The 14,654-nt window shown below is 42.1% G+C and overlaps 1 protein-coding gene across 1 annotated transcript; it reads right to left on the reverse strand.

Annotated features, from left to right (window-relative positions):
- Positions 1–13,111: 13,111 nt before the first annotated feature.
- LOC102268459 (olfactory receptor 1J4-like) lies at positions 13,112–14,053 on the reverse strand. Its single transcript, XM_070380113.1, has one exon. It carries the CDS (start codon positions 14,051–14,053, stop codon positions 13,112–13,114), a length of 942 nt encoding a protein of 313 aa, XP_070236214.1.
- Positions 14,054–14,654: the final 601 nt, after the last annotated feature.

Genomic DNA, 14,654 nt, shown 5'->3' on the forward strand with positions numbered 1-14,654 from the left:
AGCAGAAGTATGTAACATTTACTTTGCTTTTTATTTTTTGGCTGCTCTGGGTCTTTGTTGCAGTTGGCGTGCAGACTTGGTTTCCTGGCAGCATATGGGATCTTAGTTCCCTGATCTGGGATCGAACCTGCATCTCCTGCACTAGAAGGCAGATTCTTAACCACTGGATCACTGAGGAGGTCTCAAGTGTGCAGTACTTGAATGTGCAAAGATACACACCATTAAGTGCAACAGATGGAATCACAGCATTTATCTCTCTGTCCAGAATCCATCTCTTAACTACCCTGCATAGAAAGTATATCCTCATTAATTAGAATTTTCAGAGAAGCTATGTTATGTTAGCTACCTTTCTCTAATATGTTCCTAACTCAAAGAAAAATTTACCACTCATATTTACATATTATACAGTTTACAAAGGACTTTTACATGGATTTTAACCTCTCAAAGCAATAATTATATATTTAGGGACTGCTTAACATTTACACAAGGCAAATGTTATGTCCTCATCTTATAGATGTGAAAACTGAAGCTAAAGAGATAAATGACTTACCTAAGGTGATTCAGCTCTTTCATGGTGGATTCCAGGTTTAATGTTTCTTTGCAAGTTAGGTTACATGTAAGGATTACTAACCAGATGGACCTAAAGAGGGAATCAAGACTGACATTCTCCCTGAAGTAGGGGAGCAGGACAATGAGTCCTCATTAGAGACTAAGAGGAAAGAACAAATTTGACTCCATATTGGATGTATTTAATTTACTTTAACATTTGTATTCTATTGTTTTTGCTACAAGCTAAGAATGTTGCCCAGGAACTTCCCTGGTGGTCCAGTGGCTGAGACTCCAGGTTCCCAATGGAGAAGGCCTGGATTCAATCCCTGGTCAGGAACTAGATCCCACGAAGATTGAAAATCTCGTGTGCCATAATGAAGACCCAGCATAGTTAAATAAACAATTAAAAAAAACAAACAAACAAAAGAAAGTTGCTTATAGCCTTAAATATATAAAGGCTAGCCCATTCTCAAGGCTCTGTTCTTTAAAGGTATAATACTTTTCTATTCATATAGGGATTAAAAAGTTGCAGAACAGAGAATAGCATTTGTCTTATTGGAGGTTTACAGGAACATCTTGACCTGACCTAAGGACAACTGCAAAAACACAGGATTCAGACATGAAGAAGTTTGCAACAACCAACCACATCCCCTTCCCTTTCAGTATAAAAGGAGCCTGAATTCTAACTAGGGGAAGATGTTTCCTTGGAACACCATCTTTTCAGCCTGCTGGCTTTCCAAATAAAGTCATTATTTCTTGCCCTAAAAATTTGTCTCTCAATTTATTGACCTGTCATGTGGCAAGCAGATTTATTGAGACTGGACTCAATAACAGGTCCATGAACTCTATCAGGGGCACTGAATTTTTTTTAGTTCACGGCCACCAAAGAAGACAGTGACTTGATCCTTATGGGGAAGCATGGCTGCTCACCAACACACATTGGGTCAGTCCTTGTCGAGAAACCAGAAGAAAGCAAGATGACAGGAACCAAACAGCAAACTTGATTCAAGTAGGATCTTGTGAAAGAGGCAGCGGGCCACCAGCCCTGGAAAGGTCAGACCCTGATCTTGAAGTATGACATGGGGCCTTTGGATGAGCCTGTTGTCTTCTTTTACCAGACAATGGTGAAAGAGGAAGCTCCGTGACACATCCATTGGGTTTGGAGTAACATAATAAAAATATCTCCTTGTTAATGAGTACCAATTATGTTCCAGGCTTGGTGCTGAATAATTTGTATGTATTGTCTCATTTAATCCTCAAAATATCACTGTGAAGTAGGAACAGTTATTTCTTCTTTACCAGGGAGGATTCTAAACCTCAGAGAATTGCAATCACTTCCTAAGACCATAAAAACATTTAAGGGCCAGACTGAGGATTAGGCTCTGATCTGACACAGTGCAGCCCCTGAACTCATATCCGTTAGTATGTGGCAGCTACCCACGGGTTTTGGAAATGCACGTGAACCTTCCCCACTCATTGCAGTGTTGCGGCCACTGTTGAAGGACAGTTAAGGGAATATTTGGGCTCATGGGGTGAATCAGAAGCCCCTAAAACTTGCACGTGAAACACACATTCATGTGCACACTTAAAACACTGAATTGCAATTTCTTACCACCTGTGACTTATAGGGCAGTAACTATGGCTTATAGATCAGTTACCCAAAGATTAATAAAAATAAATTCACAAAGAATACATGAGATGATGCTTGGGGCTGGTGCACTGGGATGACCCAGAGGGATGATATGGGGAGGGAGGTGGGAGGCAGGTTCAGGATGGGGAACACATGTACACCCGTGATGGTTGCATGTTGATATATGGCAAAACCAATACAATATTGTAAAGTAAAATAATAATAATAATCCATATAACTACACACAAACACTTGTATAATCTCAACACAAACATAAAACAACCAGTAACTCATAAAAATCACATATCAGATGTAAATACTAACTCTGAATAGAGACTCATACATGCAAACACATATATTAAATAACAAAAAAACACAAGGTCACACATATCACACAGAAATCATCCAAGAAGCACACCATGGCACAGACATGCCTCTTCACAGTCAGGCAACCAACAACATGTATGGTCACACACCATCATTGAAAAATGAAATGCTCCAGGGCTTCCCTGGTGTCTCAGATAATAAGAATCTGCCAAGCAGGAGATACAGATTTGATCCCTGGGTGGGGAAGATCCCCTGGAGAAGGAAACAGCAACCCACTCCAGTATTCTTGCTTGTAGATTTCCATGAACAGAGGAGCCTGGTGGGCTACAGTTCATGGGGTTGCAAAGAGTCGGACGCGATTGAGCAATTTTCACTTTCAGCCCCCACTGATCTATACCCGATCAGGTGAAGGCAGTCAATGAGTGAGACACTCAGGCTCCATTCACTAAGAAGAACTACCCAATAGATAATGTGCTGTGCTGTACTTAGTCGCTCAATCATGTCTGACTCTTTGAGACCCCATGGACTGCAGCCCACCAGGCTCCTCTGTCCTTGGGGGTTCTCCAGGCAAGAATACTGGAGTCCATTGCCATGCCCTCCTTTAGAGGATCTTCCCAACCCAGGAATCAAACCCAGGTCTCCCACATTGCAGGCAAATTCTTTATCAACTGAGCCACCAGGGAAGCCCCCAATGAACACTACCTGTAGATAAAATGTAGAGTAAATACACACACACACACACACACACACAACTCATGAAGAAAACATACATATATCCACATTAAGGAGCAAAGAAACACCACACAGACCCATGTGGGATGGTACGCAGAATTCCAGACACAGACCTTGCCCACTAGAATTCCCAGCTCCCTCTGTCCTGTGCCACTCCTTAGTGAGTTCAGGCACTGTCTAATCCAAGCAATTTCCCAAGTCTTGAGCTTCTGATGAGAACACCAGGAACAAAAAAGTAAGAAGGAAGCCTCTGTGAGCCCATAACCTCTTGAGCTTCCTGTGTCTGTCCTTGAACTCCACAACTACAGGCAGGAGGAGACTATTTTACAAGCCTCAGAGAGGATTCCAAGAAGTCCCTCAGCTCCCAGTTGAGGAAAAATTCAAAGTTGACTAATTGCCTCCAATCCCTACCAGACCTTGTGGGAGGAGCCTGTGCAGGGGCTGAAGGGGCTGAGCTTCTAAAGCCACTTGAGAGGGTTCCCCAGACCTCAGGGATGCCCTGGGCTCCTCTATGCCTGCTCCAAGTTCCAGCTGGGAAGTAGGAATGGCTTAGTCATCCTCCACGACTAATGCTGCCAATGCACTGGGTCAGTTTCTCCCAAAAGCATAGAAAGTCTGGCTTTTGCAAACCCCCACACCACTTACACTTGCTACCACATGAGCACAAATCTAGCTTTGACTTCACATCCTGCAGGAACCTTCTCTCCCTTGGGAAAGACTCCAGAGCATGGAGGGGAGCCTTTCTAAGAGAGTGTAGAGGGAGAAGATTGAGTCCTTGGGCTCATCAATCAGAAGAACTGGGTCTGGGCTATGCCAAGTAACTGTTGGCCCTAAGCAAATTAACTGCAGCCCTGCTTCATCAGCTGTAAAGTGCAGATAATAACTGCATTGTCATCCTGAAGTTATTATTGAGATTAAGTGGGATGATTCATGCTAAAGCACACTGTAAGTGCAACATAAACATCAGCTCTTGACATTATTACCTCTGTATCTTACAAAAATATATAACTACATCTAGGATCATTGACACTGATATAGGACTCATATTGAATGATGACTGAATTAACTGATCAATGAATTCTGATTTAATCTATGAATCCGAAACTTCTTAGTAAAACCTTGCCCAAGATCCGTGACATGACTCATATGATCATTTATAATGTATTCTTAACTTCTTAGATCTTTGCATACGAATCAAATATTTTTCTACCATAGGCATCAGTTCAGTTCAGTTCAGTCGCTCAGTCGTGTCCGACTCTTTGCGACCCCATGAATCGCAGCACGCCAGGCCTCCCTGTCCATCACCAACCCCCAGAGTTCACTCAGACTCACGTCCATCGAGTCAGTGATGCCATCCAGCCATCTCATCCTCTGTCGTCCCCTTCTCCTCCTGCCCCCAATCCCTCCCAGCATCAGAGTCTTTTCCAATGAGTCAACTCTTTGCATGAGGTGGCCAAAGTACTGGAGTTTCAGCTTTAGCATCATTCCTTCCAAAGAAATCCCAGGGCTGATCTTCAGAATGGACTGGTTGGATCTCCTTGCAGTCCAAGGGACTCTCAAGAGTCTTCTCCAACACCACAGTTCAAAAGCATCAATTCTTCGGCGTTCAGCCTTCTTCACAGTCCAATTCTCACATCCATACATGACCACAGGAAAAACCATAGCCTTGACTAGACAAACCTTTGCTGGCAAAGTAGTGTCTCTGCTTTTGAATATGCTATCTAGGTTGGTCATAACTTTCCTTCCAAGGAGCAAGCATCTTTTAATTTCATGGCTGCAGTCACCATCTGCAGTGATTTTGGAGCCCCCCAAAATAAAGTCTGACACTGTTTCCACTGTTTCCCCATCTATTTCCCATGAAGTGATGGGATCGGACGCCATGATCTTCATTTTCTGAATGTTGAGCTTTAAGCCAACTTTTTCACTCTCCTCTTTCACTTTCATCAAGAGGCTTTTGAGTTCCTCTTCACTTTCTGCCATAAGGGTGGTGTCATCTGCATATCTGAGGTTATTGATATTTCTCCCGGCAATCTTGATTCCAGCTTGTATTTCTTCCAGCCCAGCGTTTCTCATGATGTACTTTGCATATAAGTTAAATAAGCAGGGTGACAATATACAGCCTTGACATACTCCTTTTCCTGTTTGGAACCAGTCTGTTGTTCCATGTCCAGTTCTAACTGTTGCTTCCTGACCTGCATACAAATTTCTCAAGAGGCAGATCAGGTGGTCTGGTATTCCCATCTCTTTCAGAATTTTCCACAGTTTACTGTGATCCACATAGTCAAAGGCTTTGGCATAGTCAATAAAGGAGAAATAGATGTTTTTCTGGAACTCTCTTGCTTTTTCCATGATCCAGCAGATGTTGGCAATTTGATCTCTGGTTCCTCTGCCTTTTCTGAAACCAGCTTGAACATCAGGAAGTTCACGGTTCACATATTGCTGAAGCCTGGCTTGGAGAATTTTGAGCATTACTTTACTAGCGTGTGAGATCAGTGCAATTGTGTGGTAGTTTGAGCATTCTTTGGCATTGCCTTTCTTTGGGATTGGAATGAAAACTGCCCTTTTCCAGTCTTGTGGCCACTGCTGAGTTTTCCAAATTTGCTGGCATATTGAGTGCAGCACTTTCACAGCATCATCTTTCAGGATTTGGAATAGCTCAACTGGAATTCCATCTCCTCCACTAGCTTTGTTTGTAGTGAAGCTTTCTAAGGCCCACTTGACTTCACATTCCAGGATGTCTGGCTCTAGGTCAGTGATCACACCATCGTGATTATCTGGGTCGTGAAGATCTTTTTTGTACAGTTCTTCTGTGTATTCTTGCCATCTCTTCTTAATGTCTTCTGCTTCTGTTATGTCCATACCATTTCTGTCCTTTATCGAGCCCATCTTTGCATGAAATGTTCCCTTGGTATCTCTAATTTTCTTGAAGAGATCTCTAGTCTTTCCCATTCTGTTGTTTACCTCTATTTCTTTGCATTGATTGCTAAAGAAGGCTTTCTTATTTCTTCTTGCTGTTCTTTGGAAATCTGCATTCAGATACTTATATCTTTCCTTTTCTCCTTTGCTTTTCACTTCTCTTCTTTTCACAGCTATTTGTAAGGCCTCCCCAGACAGCCATTTTGCTTTTTTGCATTTCTTTTCCATGGGGATGGTCTTGATCCCTGTCTCCTGTACAGTGTCACGAACCTCAGTCCATAGTTCATCAGGCACTCTATCAGATCTAGGCCCTTAAATTTATTTTTCACTTCCACTGTATAATCATAAGGGATTTGATTTAGGTCATACCTGAATGGTCTAGTGGTTTTCCCTACTTTCTTCAATTTCAGTCTGAATTTGGCAATAAGGACTTCATGATCTGAGCCACAGTCAGCTCCTGGTCTTGTTTTTGTTGACTGTATAGAGCTTCTCCATCTTTGGCTGCAAAGAATATAATCAATCTGATTTCAGTGTTGACCATTTGGTGATGTCTATGTATAGAGTCTTCTCTTGTGTTGTTGAAGGTGGAAGAAACACCTTGGTGGAAGAGGGTATTTGTTATGACCAGTGCATTGATCCTATGCTAGTTTTGTAAATCAATCCAGTTGTTGGGTTTGTGACCAATTACCTGTGTCTAGCACTTCTGGGTTATCTTGGTGAATATCTCCACTCCAAGGCTCTAACTTGTTGGCCCTGAGGAAATTTACTTCAAAAGAAAAATTACAGTCATGTTCAGGTCACTGTTGATATCACTAAATGGACTACCTTCATGTGGCCAATTAATAATGCCTGCTCTGACCCTGGCCATAAAAATATTTTCTTCTATTACTCAAGCTCAATCAGAGCAACAAGCAAAGTTTCAGCCAAGGAATAAAATCTCCCACAATTATGGGATGGATTTATGTAAACACCAGGCTATGGTAATTTAAGCTTAAAGCCTCTTCCATGCAGTGAACAATTAAATCATACTAAGGATAATCAGTCTAGTAATACCAGGAAACTGGCCTGTGTACCTTATGGACAATGCCAATATATAATTTCCCTGAAAGATAAGGATTGGTACAGAGTAGACTAAGTCAGATGCCCTGGGATATACTGGGCTGCACTTAATGGAAGCTCTTGGCTGAATTCTTACTTATGACTGCTAGCTATATTATTTGTATGGAACCTGTTTTACAAAATGTCTGTTTCTTACATTAAAAAAAAAAAGACCTTTAAGAGTGAGAATAAAGTGTTTGTATGTTTATGCCTCCTGTCAGTGGCCACCAGGGTGATGGTAGACAGCCCAAACCTACTTCCACACCTTGGTCCCTAAACATATATATTCTGCACACAACACCATACAATGGCCAGAACTAGTATCTTAGTGCCCTCATGGTCAGTTACCACACAGGGCTATTAATAAAATATGAGGAACTGAGAATTTATTTTGAATACTTGAGAAGAAAGGCATGAATATCCCTAAAGGTAAATTCTTTTTTTTAATACAGTAATGACAATAAGGTCATTTGATAACATAGAAATAATTCTTGGGCTATACATTGAGGAGACACAAATGTCTTGCTATGGTAACTTGTAGGTATGAACTGACTCTTTATGATTCTGAAGGAAAAGCATCTTGGATGTACTTAATCAAATCAAGAAACAAGTTCTGTAAGGCTCTATAGGGAAATATTGTCTAAAATTTTCTCACGTCCTTTTCTTGAAATCCTTTCTGTCTTTGGGGGAGTCTGGGACCTCTTAGTGACAGTAGCTAATTTTTGCTACCTTGTGTGTGTGTGTGTTCTCAGTGGCTCAGTCATGTCCCACTCTTTGTGACCCTAGAGACTGCAGGTGACCAGACTCCTCTGTCCATGGGATTTTCCAGGCAAGAATACTGGAGCAGGTTGCCATTTCCTATTCCAGGGGATCTTCCCAATCCAGGGATCGAACCCATGTCTTCTGGGTCTCCAGCATTGACAAGCAGTTGCTTTACCACTGTACCACCTGGGAAGGCCCTTTGCTACCTTGCTGCTGTTAAGTCGCTTCAGTCGTGTCCGACTCTGTGCGACCCCATAGATGGCAGCCCACCAGGCTCCCTGGTCCCTGGGATTCTCCAGGCAAGAACACTGGAGTGGGTTGCCATGTCCTTCTCTTTGCTACCTCAGGGCCCAGCTAAATCATATGGATAGATATGGGCTAAAAATATTTCTATATTTTTAAAAATCTATAAAACTTAAAAAAAAATTTAGAATATAAAACAAAGTGCAACTATTAGTTTTAGGATTACAATTAGTATCATTGGGGCCTATAGATATGGCTATAAGATCAGATGTTTTTCTCTTCCATCAAATGGTAGCAAAAATAATTCAGATACACTTGGTTTAGTTTGAAAGCCTGCTAAAAAATACAAGAAATAACAAATAATAGTCAGCTATCATTGAAATGGCAAAAACAGGATGCATACCCATAGAGAGGAAAGAAAAAATAAGAATGTCTGGCCAACTGGGTCATTAGGGAAAATTATGGAGTATCTGAAAACCTTCAAATATTTATCTGTGGAGAGTGTCTCTGTGTAATGTTTGCCAGTGTTTTTTCATCTTCACTTCCAGTTTAGATTAGCCATGGTGGCAGCATTTCTGTCTTTAAAATTGCTCAGTAAGAGTAACAGTCGAACCCCCTCACCTCTTAAGGTAGTTTACAAGAGTAAATGAGTTGAAGCACATGATGTGCTTAGAACATTGTCTGTGTTAGTCACTTAGTCATGTCCGACTTTTTGTGACCCCATGGACTGTAGCCCACCAGGCTCCTCTGTCCACAGGATTCTCCAGTCAAGAATACAGGAGTGGTTTGCCATTTCCTTCTCCAGGGAATCTTCCCAAGCCAGGGATTGAACCTATGTTTCCTGCATTGCAGGCAGATGCTTTACCATCTGCGCTACTAACATTGTCTGGCATTTTGTTTATTATCTTTTTATTGTTTAGAGACATCACTTTCAGCTTCTCACACATGCATACAAAATTTGTTTCATTACCACTGTTGTCATTATCGTGTTCATGCTCAGTCATATCCAACTGCTTGTGACCCCATGGACTGTAGCCTGCTGAGCTCCTCTGTCCATGGGATTTTTCAGGCAAGAATCCTGGAGTGGGTTGCCATTTCCTCCTCCAGGGATCTTCTCCACCCAAGGATTAAACCCATGTCTCCTGTGTCTCCTACATTGCAGGCAGATTCTTTACCTGCTGAACCATTGGGAAGCTCACAGTTACAATTACCATTGTAGGTAATGACAATTCCATGTTGTTAAATCCAAATGTAGGCATCTTTGACTCTATCTTTCATGCTCCTCTCATTTCCAATTAGTCAACAACTCGTGTTGATCCTAACTTACAGCTAATCACAGTCTACTGAATTTTTACTACTTTTCCCACTGTTATCCTAACCTCAGTTCAATTCAGTCACTCAGTCATGTCTAACTCTGTGACCCCATGGACTGAAGCATGCCAGGCTTCCCTGTCCATCACCAGCTCCTGGAGTTTACTCAAACTCATGTCCATTAAGTCGGTGATACAATCCTACCATCACATCGTCTGTCATCCCCTTCTCCTCTTGCCCCCAATCTTTCCTAGCATCAGGACCTTTTCCAATGAGTCAGTTCTCCTCATCAGGTGGCCAAAATATTGGAGTTTCAGCTTTAGCATCAGTCCTTCCAATGAACATTCAGGACTGATTTCGTTTAGGATGGACTGGTTGGATCTCCTTGCAACCCAAGAGTCTCTCAAGAGTCTTCTCCAACACCACAGTTCAAAAGCATCAATTCTTTGGTGCTAAGCTTTCTTTACAGTCCAACTCTCACATCCATACATGACTACTGGAAAAAACATGGCCTTGACTAGAAGGACCTTTGTTGGCAAAGTAATGTCTCTCCTTTTGAATATGCTGTCTAAGTTGGTCATAGCTTTTCTTCCAAGGAGTAAGCGTCTTTTAATTTCATGGCTGCAGTCCCATCTGCAGTGATATTGGAGCCCCCCAAAATAAAGTCTCTCACTGTTTCCATTGTTTCCCCATCTATTTGTCATGAAGTGATGGGACGAGATGACATGATCTTAGTTTTCTGAATACTGAGTTTTAAGTCACCCTTTTCACTCTCCTCTTTCACTTTCACCAAGGGGCTCTTTAGTTCTTCTTCATTTTCTCCCATAAGAGTGGTGTTATCTTCATATCTGAGGTTATTGATATTTCTCCTGGCAATCTTGATTCCAGCTTGTGTTTCATCCAGTCCAGCATTTCTCACTATGTACTCTGCATATAAGTTAAATAAGCAGGGTGACAATATACAGCCTTGATGTACTCCTTTTCCTATTTGGAACCAGTCTGTTGTTCCATGTCCAGTTCTAACTATTGTTTCCTGACTTGCATACAGATTTCTCAAGAGGTAGGTCAGGTGGTCTGGTATTGCAATCTCTTTAATAATTACCACATGAGAATTATTACACACTGCCGCTGCTAACTGCTGCTAAGTTGCTTCAGTCGTGTCCGACTCTGTGCGACCCCATAGACGTCAGTCCACCAGGCTCCGCCGTCCCTGGGATTCTCCAGGCAAGAACACTGGAGTGGGTTGCCATTTCCTTCTCCAGTGCATGAAAGTGAAAAGTGAAAGTGAAGTCACTCAGTCGTGTCCGACTCTTAGCAACCCCATGGACTGCAGCCTACCAGGCTCCTCCATCTATGGGATTTTCCAGCCAAGAGTAGTGGAGTGGGGTGCCATTGCCTTCTCCATATTACACACTATGAATTATTAAATTTCATCTTAGCTATTTTTATGACTTTATTTATCTAAAACAATATACCACACACCTTGATTCAAACTTAAATGTAAGGAATTTTATTCTAAAGAAAGTAGCATATCACATTTGAAAATTCTTTTCTTTTTTTTTTCAGCTGTGCCCCACAGATTGTGGGATCTTAGTCCCCAGCCAGAGATTGAACCTATGCTTTTCGCAGCGAAAGCATAGAATCCTAACCACAACTCAGTGTCAGTAAACTAAGAAGAAAGAGGAGAGTGAGAAAGTTGGCTTAAAACTCAACATTCAGAAAACTAAGGTCGTGGTATCTGGTCCCTTCACTTCAAGGCAAATAGATAGAGAAAAAATGGTAACAGTGAGAGCCTTTATTTTTGGGTCCTCCAAAATCACTGCAGATGGTGACTGCAGCCATAAATTAAAAGATGCTTGTTCCTTGGAAGAAAATCTATGACCAACCCAGACATCATATTAAAAAGCAAGACCTTATATTGCCAACAAAGGTCCATCTAGTCAAAGCTATGGTTTTTCCAGTAGTCATGTATGGATGTGAGAGTTGGACTGTGAAGAAAGCTGAGCACTGAAGAATTGATGCTTTTGAACTGTGGTGTTGGAGAAGACTCTTGAGAGTCCCTTGGACTGCAAAGAGATCCAATCAGTTCATCCTAAAGGAAATCAGTCCTGAATATTTATTGGAAGGATTGATGCTGAAGCTGAAACTCCAATATTTTGGCCACCTAATGTGAAGAACTGACTCATTGGAAAAGACCCTGATGCTGGGAAAGATTGAAGGCGGGAAAGATTGAAGGCAGGGAAGAAGGGGATGACAGATGATGAGATGGTAGGATGGCATCACTGACTCAATGGACATGAATTTAAATAAGCTCCAGGAGCTGGTGATGGACAGGGAAGCCTGGTGTACTGCAGTACATAGGGTCACAAAGAGTCAAACATGACTGAGCGACTGAACTGAACTGAAAGTAGGTGTAACACACAAAAATGCAATATTTTTCCGATCTCTAATCATAGCCCAAAATCGCTTCCCTTCTTAGAGAGGAAACATATAATATGTACTATTTTCCTCAGAAAAAGGAAGTCCATGTATGTCGATACTACAGTAAGTCATTCAAATAGATAAGGCAGCAATTTAAGATGTTGACTTAACAAAATTAAAGTTGCTGGTAATGCCAGATTCCAAAGGTTATTAAAAATAGTGAAGACAAGAGACATACCTAAAGCTAAGGCCATGAGTTACAATATCCATGAGGTTGTAAAGTCAGCGAGTTCTAGAAAAATAGGCAGGGAACACAATCCAAGTAGAGGAAACCAAAAAGGGGGAAGGACCATTGAAATCAAGGAAAGTTTGATGGGTACCAGAGACAAGGGCAGTATCAGTATCAGTTAGCTTTGGCTGCATAACAAACCATCCCAAAACTTAGTCACTTAACAACAATCACTTGTTTATATGATATTTCCATGAGCTGGCGATTTGGGCTGGAACTGTGCTCAGTTGGATGGTGCTTTTGGTCTAGGCTAGGTTCAACTGTTCTCAGTAAAGTGAAAGTCGCTCAGGTGTGTCCAGCTATTTGCAATCCCATGGACTGTATAGTCCATGGAATTCTCCGGGCCAGAATACTGGAGTGAGTAGCCTTTCCCTTCTCCAGAGGATCTTCCTAACCCAGGAATCGAACTCAGGTGTCCCACATTGTAGGTGGATTCTTTACCAACTGAGCTGTCAGGACTCACTCATACCTCTGCAGTCACCTGCCAGGTCACCTGGGAACAGATTGATTGTTAGCTGGAACACCTTGCTTCTCCTCCATGTGGTCCCACATCTTCACACAGTCCAACTTGGACTGGTTCACCTGGAGATCTCAAGGTTCTGAGAGTGGCAGGAACACAATCTACCTGGGCTTGGGACACTCACAACCTCACTTTCACTGAATCTATTAATCAAAATAAATCACATGTCCTGCCCAGATTCAATGGGTAGGGAAATAAACTCTCACTTGGAAGGGAGGGCTGCAAAATATTGTGGCCCTTTTTGCAATCTACTGCAGTCGCCTACACAATTTTTCAGAACATGTCTCTGAAAGCATCCTTTAGTGGGTAACTGTTACTTGGCAAAAATAATCCCCTTCTTGTATAGAATTCCCAGGGCCAATTTCATGTCTCTGTTCCTCAGGCTGTAGATAAAGGGGTTTAACATGGGTGTCACCACAGTATGCATAAGTGAAGCAATTGTGTCTTTGACTTTGGAATTGTTTGTTGAAGGAAAGAAGTAAATCATTGCAACAGTCCCATAGTACAAAAACACCACAAAGAGGTGGGAGCCACAGGTGGACAAAGCTTTGCAGATTCTCTTGATGGATGGGACCCTCAGGATGGTGGCTCCAATGTGAATATAAGAGCCCAAAATAGCACTCAATGCCAAGAAGGCAAACACGCCCCCCTCAGTGAAGATAACTAACTCATTGAGGGAGATGTCTGAGCAGGCCAACTTTAAGAGGGCAGCTGGTTCACAGAAGAAATGGGGGATGTTATTGTCAGCACAGAAAGACAGTCGGGACAGAAGGAGAGTATGCAGCAAGGCATGGACACAAGAGAAGAACCAGGATCCAGCCACCAGTAAGACACACAACCCCCCCCTCATGATGGTGGTGTAGTGGAGTGGCTGACAAATGGCCACGTACCGGTCATAAGCCATCACTGCAAGAAGGAAATTGTCAAGACAAACAAAAAGTAGAAAAAAATACATCTGTGCTATGCACCCCGCATAAGGAATGGATTGATCTTGAGTCTGCATGTTCACGAGCATCTTAGGGACAGTGACAGATGAGAAAGACACATCAGAGAAGGCCAAGTGGCTGAGGAAGAAGTACATGAGGGTGTGGAGGCGAGAGTCCAGCCTGATGAGCAGGAGGATGAGCAGGTTGCCCAGCACCGTGATCAGGTACATGCCCAGGAACAGGGCCAAGAACACACTCTGATGCTCTGGCTGGATGGGGAGCCCCAGGAGGAGGAACTCAGACACGCTGCTCTGGTTCTCCCTCCTCATTCTCTTCTTAATTTCTGCTGGGGATAAAGGGAGTAGAAAATATCAAAGACTGAGATATAGTGATTGTTGTCACCATGGGTACATTACAGCCATGTGCTTTTTTTTTTTTTTTGCCTGGGGACTGCATCAAAATTCAGACAAACTGCATATTTTTCTGCTGGAATTTTCTGTCTGCATCCTTCTGGTCACAGAGTGCATGAGATTTCCAGTGGCAAACGAGACTTTCTTTCAAAGGAGACTAATGTAAATATCTTCATTTGTTCAACCATATTCTAGACACTATTCTTGACACTGGGAATAGAACAGAAAATAACATGTAGTCACACACACACACAGATACACAAATCATAGACCTCAGAGACCAACATCTATTCACTTTATGACCTATACTCATTCTAGGTTAAAAACAGTCAGGATTTGTGTTACTTTCAAACAAACTAACACATACATACAACACAAGACATAAACATCACAGCTAGCCTTGAGACAAAGCACAACCCACAAAAAAGCACATACTATATACACACAGATACACATGCAGTCATGCAGTCAATTAAAACACACAAACATAAACCTAGGCAGCATGTGTGTGTACACACAT

The sequence above is a fragment of the Bos mutus genome, chromosome 11 (genome assembly GCF_027580195.1).
Source record: "Bos mutus isolate GX-2022 chromosome 11, NWIPB_WYAK_1.1, whole genome shotgun sequence".
In the NCBI taxonomy this organism is placed as follows: domain Eukaryota; kingdom Metazoa; phylum Chordata; class Mammalia; order Artiodactyla; family Bovidae; genus Bos; species Bos mutus.